Source organism: Hemitrygon akajei, chromosome 27, assembly GCF_048418815.1.
Source record: "Hemitrygon akajei chromosome 27, sHemAka1.3, whole genome shotgun sequence".
NCBI classification, from domain to species: Eukaryota; Metazoa; Chordata; class Chondrichthyes; order Myliobatiformes; family Dasyatidae; genus Hemitrygon; species Hemitrygon akajei.
The window spans coordinates 30,091,624-30,106,108 of NC_133150.1; the positions used below are offsets into that span (position 1 = coordinate 30,091,624).

Consider the following 14,485-nt stretch of genomic DNA (forward strand, 5'->3'; position numbering starts at 1 on the left):
GTTTATAAAGGCTTGTGATTTCATGCTATTTATATGGACAGTCTCATTCCAGTCTGTTTTTGGAGGAAAGATGCAGTGTTTAATACCACACCAACCATGGAAATCTTTCTGTGTGCTATCAAAAAGACAAATACTCAGCCATCGATATCTCCAGCAGTTAGCTCCTTTGTTGGTTAAAATCAAATGACCTGTGCCCCAAGTGAAGATTTTCATAAAAAGGAAAATTACAAAATGATATCTCACAATCACGGCTAATACCTTCTACAGGTTTAATTTCAGACTAGGCTGTCAAATAACATGTAAAGTCACAAAAGCAACAGACAAATACAACATTCCAGCCTGGAAATTGATTCCAGCCCCGTGGCATTGTGTAACAAGTCAGCATGTTCCCTTACGAATGTGTTTCTTTGTGAGGAGTGTTCCATTTGGTAATGTAAAATTGGAACAAATACGCTTCCCCACAGCATATTATTACGTTCATATTTAGAGAGGAGTATGAAGGGCTGCGTTTTTACTGTGGCTCCAATTACAGGCAGAGTGGAAGTAGAAACGAGAGTTATAATGAGGCAAGGAAATGCGTGCGTGCTGCTGCCACCCCTCACACCCGGGATTTGTAAAACATGCATTAGCTATTTAAGGAAGTGGGGAGAAATCTCCTTACTCAAAGGGCTAGAACTCAGTGCTGCTTGGATAAACTGAGGTAAATTGCACAATTTCTGCTTAAGTGGAAGTTCAATGTAGGGAATAGGGAGAAGAAAGAATAGGGCAGGAATGGTAGAAAGCACTCAAAGATTACTCAGAATTACATAAACACCACTTCCATGCCAGTATTTATTCTCCACACTAGCCAGCTTGCACCCCATCTCACCTTGTCCTGTTCTCTGGTCCTTCTTTCTCCAGTGCAGTATAAATCATGCCCTGGTGATAATAGTGTCTAGTGGCCCATATTTAGGTTATAAATTTCTTGTAACTTGGAGTTGCCTCTATTTCTAACCTCAACCTGTGACATTCATTTGACTTTCAGCTGAAGTTGTCTACAGCTGCCACTGAAGACTCGAGTTATTTTAGCTAGGGGAAATATCCACTGACCCAAAAGAATTTAAAACAAAATCTCTTAGATTCCAAAATAGATTTCCTTTACACTTACTCATTGTGGTGACAGGTGGTGGTTTGGACCAAGAACGCTTGTAAAAGAGCAAGAGTTAATTTTTTTCCAAGTTCTGTGTGCCTTTAATTCAGCTCTACATATAAATATGTTGGTGAAATTGTTCATAAGTACTTGAACAGCCAGGAATTCAGAAATTAACAATACATTAAATATACATTAAAAATACTGCATTTTATCAAACCAAAACTCTTGACAACGATATTGAGGGTTGAGTGAGTATAATTCACGCTGGATTTGGTAATTTCCTATCAGGAGATGCAGTGCGAGCTAGATCATTTTCATCAACAGGGGATTACGTTGAGAGTATTTCTGCTAAAAGATTATTATTAGCAGTAGATTAGTTGGGGTGAGGGCAGCAGGTGTGTTATGATCAGATTCAATCATTCTCTGGATTAAGAATAATCAGTAAAAACCCCTCCTCCAGGAGAAAACCCTGAAACTGATCAAAAGGTATTCAGCCATGGAAAGAACTGGACTTTGCGCACACAGACAGCTTGTTATTGAAAAGGGACTCATGACAAAGGACAGGATGAGAGCTGGCAAGACTTCTGCTCTGGACTCTATGCACACAGATGAGTTTACAGTTACACAACATGATAAGTTGCTACCAAAATCACAATACATTGTACAAGAGTGACATTAGGAGGGCCATAGATCACCGCTGCAGAGGGCAGTCTCCTACACTCTGCTTTCAAGACACTTGAGAAAAGCCAGTAAGATAACAGTTTTCTCTGCTGACGCATTCAACAACATGATTGACCGAACAATATTTTTACGCTATTTGTTTGCTTTTTTTTTTAGAACATCTTTGAGTTCACAAACAGGCATATGAATATGATGGCTGTGTCAGCTTGGAGCAATTTGGAGCTGATGGACCCTAGCTATATTGCCAGTTCTGCATTAATCCCTGATTGCGGGATAAGTGCAGATCTCTGAACAAAGTGCTTTTGTAAAAGCAAGTACTACACAGACCACTCCCCAAGTGCTTGGAAATCTGGCTGTTGTTGGGTGACATGGTGCGTGTCTAAAGTTATTAGGTGATCTATTGCAATTACACTGCAGGCAGCAAAAGGTATCTATCCCAGTTTGGCTGGACACAAGCACATGATCCAGTCTGACCTTCCCTGTACTGCACTAGAGCTAATGCTAGTGCTGGTGTCATTTTTCAGAAGAGATGTAATCTAAGGCTCTGAACTTAAAGGTGGTGGTAAATGTTCTGATGACATCAATGCCAAGAATAACAGGGGAGATCTGTCTGGCAGCCTGGAGGATACTTATCTCACAGCCAACATCAGTAAAGCAGAACTACCTAGCCATTGCGTTGCTAAATCTGGGAGCATGCTGTTTACAAACTGCTGCATTGCAACTGGATCTTTTTAATACTGTTCCGTGCTGCATATCCAGTACTGCTTGCTCTGTAGCAAAAACAACTAGGGATTTTTTTTTTGCATAAAAATATAAAGTTAGTGATCAATCTTACTCAAATATCAATAAACTGGAACGAAAGAATCACAGATGCTGGAAATCTGAAATAAAACCAGAACACTAACTCTGTTGCTCTTTCCACAAGTGCTGGCTGACCTTCTGAATGTTTCTGGCATTTTCTGTTTTCACATCAAAAATTGGAGAGAGAGAACCCCGGGGGATGATGGAGCCTGATATTATTTTTTGTTTCCCCTTTACACAACTTATTTTTAGATGATCTACTCTTTAATCATTTATATAGATAACCTTTCTCAGTTTATTCAGACGCTTGTGATTCCATAACACGCCCTCTGCTTTATGGAGATGTTAACTTGTACTGAACCCCAATAATCAGAAGATTTCTCAGCATCTGTAAATTGTGCAACAAAACCACCAACACTACAACTTTGGCATATTGGGTACATCTCCCTCAGGTAAATCATAACAAAATCGTGTCAGAACCTCGCACCACCTCAACAGTCAGTATGCTTTCTTTCCATTTGATTCTCCCTCTCATCAAAAACCATCATATTCTTTATCACACTATAAACTGGAGGAACTATATGAAGTAATAAAGACATGGTAAAGTATCAAGGCACTTAACAGAAAACTGGGCACAAATTACAAGACGCAAACAACATGTGATTGTCTAAGTTCCTTGGATGTGTTGTTGCCCTGAAACAGACTGTAATTATAGACACCACAAAAAACATGAATCATTACTTTTGAAATAAAGATCGGCATCTTCAAGCAGATGTATGCAGTACACCCCATTTGCAAGCCTGCATGCAGTGCCTGTTTTTAATCTCAGACCAATTCAATTTTAGTTATGTAGGTGTTTCACTTTGCATCATCCTTAAAAACTCTACGACTGTGTATAGGGGAATTGGTGATGAACTAGTGAGATGTTAAGTGTGCTAGAGATAAGTTAGGGGTGACACTGTTTCACTGCATGCTATAGAGAGGTGTGCAAATATTCATGTACTGCAGTGCTTGCATTGGACTGTTGGAGTAACACAGTGTAAAACATAACACTTAACACTGAGACAAGGAATATTTTGAGATTAACCTGTTATTGCACCAATCCATATTCTTTCTACTTTACCACAGTGACTATACTTCTAAAAAGTACTTCATTGGCTGCGAAGTGCTCTGGGCTATCCTGAGGTCGCGAAAGGTGCAATATATATGCAGAGTTTTTTTTTAGCTGGCTCTTCTCTCACATTTACTGGCTTTCTTGAGTTTCAGGCATGCATTAATGTCAGTTCCAGTGTATCCTTTGCTCTGCTAATTCTCCCTGTGCAGCAGTTCCATAGGTGCTGGTTAATGTTACCTTCCAATATCTTCCTCAAGCGGCTACCCTTTGGAGATGAGCAGGCCTCATCAGACTAGTCATGACAGAACCCACTTCAGACAAGGTTGGATCAAAATACCTGATAAGAAGGCATTGATTAATTTGTTATTCCACTCTAGCCCGAAGGATGATAAACCGTTCATGATAAATACCGATAACCCAAATTTCACACGAGCTGAGGCACTAGTCCCATAGGTATCACTGAACTTTATCAATGTCCATGTATTTTTCTCCCCCCTATCTTCCTCAGTACGTTCTGGAAACTGTTAAGGCGTGCACCACTCTGAGTTCAACTCTGTCCATTTTGCCTCAGTGCACCTTTGCAGGATTGATTAGATGGGAGAGTGTGCTGACTCTGAACGTTCAGGTCTGTCATCCACTTCTGTAGGACAATCAGTGATCCAGTGACCCCTTGGTAAGCTTCTTCCCAGATGTATGTTGTGATGCCACCGTCATGAATTTCTGCTGGGATGACGGGTTGGTGATTCGTATGTCATTATTATTTTGCGTTTGCTGATGTACAAGGTGGTTAGCATTTCATTCCCCTTTTGCCTGTTTTATTGGGCCAATAGGGGGCTTTTCTGTTATTCTGATCTCTTTGAATTTTTTTTTAGAATCCTGTGGGTCACCTGTGGGCGTGCCCTACTGGCTAAATGGGTTTAGCCGCATCAGCCACTCGATTCGGTCGATCCGGTCACTAGTGGAGTAAAATGGTTGGACACTGTGTAGTTTAGAAATCTGCAGAGCCTATACACAGTAAGCCAGCTTGGCGTACAAAATAATTTAAGAAAAATAAATATGGATTATCTTCGACAGTTAAGATCTCGCTGTGATCCTTCAGTCTGCCTTTTCAGGTTGTGCCTTGGCGATGTTGCGGCTAATTGTTTTTAGCAAATCGAGACCCGCATGGGTGACCACTTGACTCCTGATGAAGCATTGCTAAACATCGGCACCACCCACCCGGCAGCCTGCACCCACTGCGCAGACTATGGCTCAAACCCACTGTGTTAGACGACAATGGGAGAGTCAGAGGACACCGAGCCAACGGACCCACAGTCAGATTTCTTTCTGGGCACCGTTAAGAGCCTCTTATCCTCGAACTCTTCCACAGCATTTGGTTTGTGCCTCCCATTCTGCCCTTGTGCTTCCTTGCCTGGCTCGATGAACGCCACGCGTCGGTCCACGGCCGCCTTATCCACAGAGACGTCGTGGATGGAGCTGGCGCTCAGCATGGACGAGTGAATGCTTTCTTCCTGCTGGCTTCTCTGCTTGTCGGCATTATTCCTACACCGGCACCGGCACGGCGTGAGGTACAAGTAGATGAGAACCAAAACCACACTGGCTACACACCCAACCAGTGTGGTGTACGCGGTATTCAGAGTCTCGTGCATGGCGCTCGCCGTGGAATTGTGCACCTTCAGCTGCACGTGGATGGTCTCGTTGAACCGGCTGCTGCTGGCCAGGCAAGTGTAGGTCCCCGAGTTTTCAGGCCGCAGGTTACTGAGCTGCAGATTGCCGTCGGGCAGCATCTTGAGGCTTTGGTTGTCGTGGCCAGCCTCGATGGTCTTGTTGTCCGGTGTCACCCAGACCTTCATCATGTTCCTCAATCTGGTGTCGCAGTGCATCGTCAGGGTGCCCTCCAAGAAGGCCTCCACCTCTGAATCCACAATGGTGCTGCAGTTCATGTACTCTTCTTGCAATTCAAACAACTTGATGGACACCTTGTGGTTTAAAGGCAGGACACACTTGTATTCATTCCTGAAGTCCACGGCAGAACTGAAGCGCCTGTTATACCACTGGTTGACCAGAAGGTACAAGCTACAATCACAGATCAATGGATTATTGTGCAAGTACAGACCGTTTTTAAGATATGCAGGTAGATTTTTCAGCTCCTGAATAGGAAGGGCCTTTATCTTATTACTAGACACATCCAAAAGTTCCAGTTCGGGCAACCTGGTACTTTCTTCCACCAACTCCTGTGGAAATCGAGTGATCAGATTCTGACTCAGGTACAACTTCTGAAGTCTCTCCAGGCCTTCGAAGGCAGTCCGGTCAATCTGAGAGATCTGGTTATTGTAGAGCAGAAGGACCTCCAGCTCTTCCAGCCCCTGGAAGTGCAGTTCTTCGAGAGTTCTCAGCTTGTTGGAGGACAGGTCAAGGTACCTCAAATGCGGCACCTCCGTGAAAGCTTCCTCCGACGTGAAGGACAAGCCATTGTGGCTGAGGAGCAGTGTGTGGAGTCTGTCGAGACGGACTGTGGTCCACTCGGCTCTCAAGCGCGTCACACTGTTGTAGCTAAGGTCCAGGACGGCTGTGTATTCGGGGAGAGAGGTAGGGATGTTAACCAGTCCCTTTTTAGAGCAGCTGACTATGTTACTGGCGCAAAGGCACTCGGAGTGACATTTCAGAGCAGATACGTTCACAGTTCGGTGGCCACACAGCGTCAGGAAAAGCAGAACAGGCAGGTAGGAAAATACGTAGTTGTATCCTCTAGTCAGGTGGAACTCCAAGAGGCAGCTTATCCACATGGCTAGGCTGTAGGAACTGGTCATCGAGTGTGCCAGAGTAGATCAGGATTTACGCTACACAAGGGAGAGTCATTGGCTGGAGAGAGGTATTGCTGGCACGGGGAGCTTGCTTCTGAAGCCGTAAATAATTGAACATTGTGCAGAGAGCAAGTGGGAACTGGCATTGTGCCACAGTTCCTCTACATTTACCAATATAAGTCCCCCTTGGGGTTTCAACCATGCCTGATATTTAACTCATTGCAGCCCAGTTTCGGGGATAAACACGGAAAGTTTTTACTTACTGGTTGCAAAAATAAATATTCTGATTGCTTCTCCTGAAAGAGGTTCCTTTCGTTGGACATCAGGGGTGGTTTCACGGTACTAGGTTAATCACCTTCCATCCAGGTCCTTTTTAAATGCGGATCAACATTTCAATATTGCGGAAACAGCAGGGGCAATAACAGCCTCTCAAGCGCCTCACGACGTCTTCACCATCTTTTAAACAAAAATAAAGCAAAGACGAATATATGTGTGTTAGATGGGATGGAAGGACGATGGCTTGCAACGGGAGGCGGCAGTAGGAAGCAAAGACTTCTTCGGATGGTTGGCAGCAACAGAGCGAGTGCGGGCTCCAGAAAACTCTTGCCAGCAATCCAGACCTCAACAGAAATCCGACAGAGACTCCAGCGGACGATCCCAGGTTGAGAATGCGGTGCTTCCCTCTTCTGACCTCCTCATTCAGCTCTCTGCGCACTCGGCTCTCCGCAAGTGACAAGATTGTTTATTTCTCTCCTCTTAGCTCTATCCCGATTGGAGGAGAGAAACATCCATCAGGGGAAGCCGCAGCTTCGCCGTCCCATTGGCCAATCTCGCTGTAGCCAGCCGTCCAATTAGCACAACCTTTAGTTAACCCATTGAACGACGGGCTTATTGCCGAAGTGACTGCAGTACTTTCACCATCTTTGCAATGTCCACGAAGGAGATAAAAAAAAATCACAATCATTTAGAGGTTTCGATCAATAATCGTATTTCGTTGGCTCTCCCTTCCCGCAAATATCTTTAACTGTAGCATTTTTGCTGATTTCCTCTCTTATTTAATTAAAAAGAATTTTAAACCCCCTTGAAGATTGCAGTGTTGAAATCTGATTAAGAAGTTATAAACTTCTTAACTGGATTTAAAGACGAGTCATCGGAGAGAGGATATTAAAATTGTAATTGAGCGCCAAGTAGCTTTTTGTAATTAGTCAATATTACTAGAAATGCTATTGCAACAAAATTTTAAAAGAAAGAACTGTGGATATTGCAAATCTGAAACTGAAGCAGAACATGCTGGATGGACTCAGACAGTGTCGGTGAAAAGAAAGGAGAGTTAATGTTTTGGGTAAAGAGAGAAAATTAATTTGGCTTTAAATTGCGAGAAGGTGGGGGAATGTGTAGATAGGGCATAAGGAATGTCTATGTTTAGCCATTTGGTGTGGAGTGATCAGTGGGTTAATAACAACTGAGTAATAATTGAAATGAATGAGTGCAAAATGCTATGGAAATTCAACTTTTTTTGCAAATGCATAGGAAATCAGTCTGTATCAATGGACAGATTAAAACTGAACCAATACCAGGTGCATGATTTACATCTAACTCTGACCAGAAATGTTCAGATCAAGAAAGCAAGTTATCTCCATTTGCAGAATTCACTACTGAATCTGAAAGACTGCAAAATGCTGGTCTGAAGATGGGGTGCTCTTCTTCTTTGTAATATTCCATGAAGTCTCAAATAGATAGGTTAAAGTGGGAATAGAGTAAAAAATTAAAATATCATAGCATTTCTCTTCAAATAGTTTTAAAGTGTGACCACCCCAGACAAAATGCTGGAGGAACTCAGCAGGCCAGGCAGTATCGATGGAAAAAAGCACAGTCAACGTTTAGGGCCAAAACCCTTTGGCAGGACTGGAGAGAAAAAGCTGAGGAGTGGATTTGAAAGGGGGGAGGGGGGGAATGTGGCAATTTGATTAACAGTTCAAAGTCTTTCCTCAAATCATAGTGATGTACAACACAGAAACAGATCCCACCAAATTCTCTCCAGCCACAAACCACAAATCCCCCTTTAATCCCTTTGCTCATTCTCATCATATTCTCATCAAATGCTGCTCTGAAGAGAGGTTCTGATCACAATCTGACCCAACAATCTTCTCTTTTCAGCTCAGTGGCATCACTCACTATTACTCCCATTGTCCTTGACCTGTGTGTTGACCTTGTTTCTGTTCCTAAGTTGCAGCTGCATCTGATTTTTGTTCCTGATTTTTCTCTTTTCTTCTTCTGTCCTGTATGAAAATCTGACAGCTGCAGTGGAATTTGAAATAAAAGGATTCAGTTTATATTGTGGCTTTCACCTTGTTGGATACTGAAACTGATTGGGACAACCAAATGATGCGTACTCATTTTTGTAGTGAACACAGCAGCCAATATATACTCTGCAATATCACATGAACACAAAGGGTTAAATGACAACAGTACTTGCTTTAGCTGTTTATTCTGTGACACTGGATGTTGTGGGATCTTTTATGCCCATTTGGGAAGAGATATTGTGCCTTGATTTAAGTTCTTTTCTGAAAGAACTCATCTCCAACAATGCGGCATCCCTTAGTTTTACAACAGAACAGGAAGGCTTGAATTTGTTTCCAAGGAATTAGTGCAGTCCTAGTCTTAGCCACTCTGAAAATGCTTGGATGCAGAATTTTGACAGTGGCACAATTCTGTGGTGAGGGACAGATGGTAGAGTTCGCTAGCTGGAGTTAAATTTACATGATACAATATAGATTTAGAAGTAGATGGAGGTTTCTGCATGGAATAAATATTAGATAAGAAGGTGCAGAGTCAGTTTTATTCTGTATCTAAACTTTGCTGAAGATGTTTGATAGGATATTGTCGAATGAGATTTACTCTATGCTATCACTGGATTAGGAGTTTGGAATCAGCTTTACTCTTCATCTAACCCATTCTGTAACTGTCCTAGTGATATAGATCAGAAAGTTTAAAAGCAGATTAACTCAGTATCTAATACATGCTGTACCTATTCTGGAAATACTTCCTGGAAGAAGATGATACTTAGTTTGCATTGCACCTGCCTTGAGAGTGTTTGGAGGGAATAGAGGAGAGTCGTATCAATATCTAATCTTCCATGTGACATTGTAGGGGGAACTCTACTGTAGGTCTCACTCCTGTCCATCCTCCCTGTATCTTTATTCTTCTTTAAATTGATATGTTGCATTTTAATTTAGTGCTTCTGATGGTCTCAAATCTCCTCACTTTATTCAGCCTTGCTTTCATAATGCCATCTGCAGGTTTCAAAACTGCTGCTGATAGTTTCCTTTCTATTTTATCTCATCTTCTCCCTGCTCACATCAGCCCGTGTGTGTGTGTGTGTGTGTGTGTGTGTGTGTGTGTGTGTGTGTGTGTGTGTGTGTGTGTGTGTGTGTGTGTGTGTGTGTGTGTGTGTGTGTGTGTGTGTGTGTGAGTAACTCTAAGATATTTGGTTTTAAAGTGGAGATTAGAATAACTGTTTTTCTTAATTAATGATATTGATTACTCATATGATTGTTGAGAAAGACTGGAATAATCAGGAAATGAGACATCAAATCCCACCTTAGCACTTTGAGACTTTGACTTCAGATATAATTATTGTTTCATGAGGTGTGGCCATCAAACTGCAAATACTGTATTGGAAAAAATATGTTCTTACTTCTTATGTGCTCTAGATTCCAATATCTGCAATCTCTTGATTCTTCCTGGATAATTAAGTGACTGTTCTAGAATCCTAACAAAGCCGATGAACAGGTGAATTAATGGCACAAGTAAAACTAAACAGATGTGATCTTATAGTTGGTACTTAGAGGTGGTTGCAAAGAAATGAAGTTCTGGAGTTAAATATTCCAGGATATTTAACTTCAAAAGAAACAAGCAAAGTGGAGAAGAAAGTGGGAAGCTTTCATAATTAGAACAGTTGAGAAAAAAAAGGATATTAACTCAGAAAATGGAGAAATATAATACTTTTGGGTGGTGGTACTGAGAAACAGTGAGGGCCAGAAAGCACCTGTGACTCACTGACAAGCCATATTAGCAATATAGTGCATAGTATGCACCAGGAAATTAAAAAAGATAATACACCAATCTACATGTACACAGGAAACACTAAATTAGCAGCCAGGGTTGATATTTTAAATTAGTATTTTGATGAACTGATGAAGAAACAAGCTTATTTAGATCTAGTATTGTTCAATGGGAAGGAGTTAACCAACAACCTGATTTAAGGGCTCTTTAGGGAAGAGTGATCAAACCATAGAATTTAATAGAAAGTTGGAAATTGAAACATTTCAATTGAAAATCTTCAGTGTAAACAAGTAAGAAACGTGACCTAGCTGTGGTAGACCAGGTATATATGTCATTAGTGTGCTGGTTATTGTTATTCCAAAAAAAAAAGATACATTACTACACATGCAAAAAAAACCCCCAAAAATAATACCAATACAAGGGTGCTGTTTATTGACTATAGCTCAGCATGTAACACCATCATTACTACAGTTCTGATTGAAAAGCTACATAACCTGGGTCTCTGTACCTCCCCCTGCAACTGGATCCTTGACTTCCTAACCGGAAGACCACAATAAGTGTGGATTGGTAAAAACATCTCGCTGACAATCAACATTGTCACACCCCAGGGATGTGTGCTTAGTTCACTGCTCTACTCTTTCTACATCCATGGCTGTGTGGCTAGACACAGCGCAAATGCCATCTATGAATTTGCTGATGATGCATCCATTGTTGGCAGAATCGCAGATGGAGTCGAGAGGGCGTACAGGAGCGAGATACACCAGATAGCTGAGTGGTGTCGCAGCAACAACTTGGCACTCAAAGTCAGTAAGACCAAAGAACCGACTGTGGACCTCAGACAGGGTAGGACGAGAGATCACAAACTAATTCTCAGAGAGGGATCTGAAGTAGAGAGAGTGAGCAATGTGACGTTCCTGGGAGTCACTATCTCTGAGGACCTAACCTGGCCCCAACGTATCGATGCAGCTATGAAGATGGCTGCTATATATCATTAGGAATTTGAGGAGGTTTGATTTGTCACCTGAAACACTCAAAAACTTTTACGGATGTACCATGGAGTGTATTCTGACAGGCTGCATCACCAGCTGGTATGGTGGGGGGGGGGGGGTTGTGAAGCTACTGTATTAGATTGAAGTAAGCTACAGAGAGTTGTAAAGTTAGTCTGATCCATCATGGATACTAACCTCCGTAGCATCCAAGACATCTTCAAGGAGCGGTGCCTCAGAAAAGCCACTTCTATCATTAAGGGCTTCCACCACCCAGGACATGCCCTCTTTTCATTGTTACCATCAGGAAGAAGGTACAGAAGCCTGAAGACCCACACTCAGCAATTCAGGAACAGCTTGTTCCCCCAGCTATTCAATTTCTAAATGGACATTGAACCCATGAACACTACCTCACTACTTCTTTTATTTCTGGTTTTCCACTACAGTTCCTATAATAATTTAACTATTTAATATAAATGCAGTATAAACTTACTGTACTTCAGTTTTTTTTCTCTACAATTTATCATGTATTGTACTGTTGCCTCATAGTTAACAAATTTCATGACGTATGCCAGTGTAATGCCCTGGGAAAGGTTCCACTGCTAATGTAATGCTTGTTCTGTAGCAGCAGTATTTGGGTTATGGCTAGAGATAACGGGGGCTTAGGAAATTTCCACTGTCCGATGAAGGGAGTGTTTTTTTCTTGTTATGTGCCTGAGAGCAAGTTGTTCGAGGTCTTTTGTTTGGCGGAAGATGCCAGAATGGAGAGGTCGTAGACTGCAGGACAGAGTGGACTTGGAATGGGGCCAGGAGTCGATGCTGCTTGTGGCTGGGGGGAGGGAGGTGTGGGAAATCGATGAAGGACTCATGGACGAGAAACTATGAGCTCCAACGTGTGCATTAGACTGTTTAATTAAAATGGGCCTTTTTCTTTTTGTTTTCTTTACTAACCCTATTGTCAAATTAAGAATTATAAAGCTCAATCATTTAATTGCATGCAGTGTACCGCCTGATAATTCGTGGTACTGATTTGTAACAGGGTAACACGTCACGCAGCATCCACACAGATGAGACTTCACAAGTTTGGTGGGGCCGCAGACTGTCTTCCCGAGACTCATGCTGTCGGCCGACCTGAGGGTTACGCCAGTGATATTAAACCTGATTCTGATTCTGACATCATTTGCAGCAAATACACACTCAGTGGTCACTTTATTACATTCAAGAGGTACCTAATTAAGTGACCTTTGAGAGTATTTCTGTATGTTCATGGACTTCTGTTGCTGTAGCCTATCCACTTCAAGGTACGACGTGTTGTGCATTCAGAGATGCCGTTCTGCACTCTACTGTTGTAGCGTGTTGCTATTTGAGTTACTGTCGCCTTCCTGTCAGCTTGAAATAGCCTGGCCATTCTCCTCTGACCTTTCCCATTAACAAAGTGTTTTCGCTCACAGGATTGCCGCTCACTGGATTTCTTTTGTTGTTGTCTCTTGCACCATTCTCTGTAAACTCTAGAGATGGTTGTGTACGAAAAGTCCAGATCAGCAGTATCTGAAATACTCTAATCACCCCATCTGGCACCAATAATCATTCCATCAAGTACACTTAGATCATATATCTTCCCCATTCTGATGTTTGGTCGGAACTGCAACTGAATCTCATGACCATGTCTGCATGCTTTTACTGTCACGTGATTGGCTAATTAGGTATTTGCATTAACGAGCTTGTGCACAGGTGTACCTAATAAAGTGGCCAGTAAGTTGAAAGATAATTTATTATCAGACTATGTATGCAGTATACAACCCTGAGATTCGTCTTCCCACAGACAGCCGTGAAACAATGAAAGAAAACTATGTAACCCGTTCAAAGGAAAACATCGAAATCCCAACACGCAAAAGAAAAAGAACAAATTGCACAAACAGCAAATAAAAGTGAAAAGCACAGAATATAAAACACCAAACCAGGAATCATTGAACCAGTCCAGGCATATTCGGTTCAGTTCAACGAGCACTGTGTCGTTTGTTAACGTCAGGCTGCAGAGTCAGCCTGACCCAGTCAAAATCGGACACAAAATAGCAGCAAAAGTGGAGAGACCAGAAAGCAGGAACACACCATAATGTAAACTGAAGAGTTCAATCCACAAAGCACGTTGGTTAAACCCTGTCCAAGACTCAGGGCTCCGGCACTATCCTCTGGCAGCATTGAGCATCAGGGAGAGAGAGGGAGGGAGAGAGAGAAAGAGAAAGAAAGAAAGAACGAACCAAAGAAAGAAAGAAAAGAAAAGGAATTGATCGTGGTCTCCAGGCTTCTTGAAACCTCACCAAATCCCCTCAGAGATAGCAAAGCACCAGATCAGTCAATCAGCCTGAAGACACACCACCAAAATGTAGATCACGGGCTCCAGCTGTAGCAGAACCACACTTGAAAGAAAAAAGTGAAAAAAGTACTTTTGTGAACCGTCTGAACGATGTCACCCTTGGTTGTGCTGTTCACTGGCACCACCTTCCCCAGATTTAATATTTCTTTAAGACTCAAAATTCCAGTGCAAAATGTGGTACAACCATAGACAATAAGAGAAGTTAAAGTTTGTTTGTTTGTTGTAAGGAATTTTTATAATATTGCCAAAATGACCAGTGAGCCTGAGGTCTGGAAAATTTCAGAATTTAGCACGTAGGGATCTTGAAGGGGAAAGATAAAGTGGAATCCAAGAATAATTTAGAGAGAAACATCAAAGCCGACTGTCTAAGTTCATGCACATCTGGGAAATGGCAAGAAAATGAGAGATGTAGAATACACTATTTGAAACATCAAGGCTTACAGGTCTTTTGCTGGTAAGTGATGACTAGCAATGATCTCACTCAAAGGCAGAGCAGGCATTAGGAGCTGAAGGGTTAACTCTTGCTTC

At 42.1% G+C, this 14,485-nt stretch overlaps 1 protein-coding gene across 1 annotated transcript; it reads right to left on the reverse strand.

The window, feature by feature from the left end:
• Positions 1-255: 255 nt before the first annotated feature.
• Positions 256-7,257, reverse strand: amigo1 (adhesion molecule with Ig-like domain 1). The gene has a single exon (XM_073030545.1). The coding sequence runs from the start codon at positions 6,536-6,538 to the stop codon at positions 4,994-4,996; it is 1,545 nt and encodes a 514-aa protein (XP_072886646.1). The 5' UTR covers positions 6,539-7,257; the 3' UTR covers positions 256-4,993.
• Between the last annotated feature and the right edge of the window lie 7,228 nt (positions 7,258-14,485).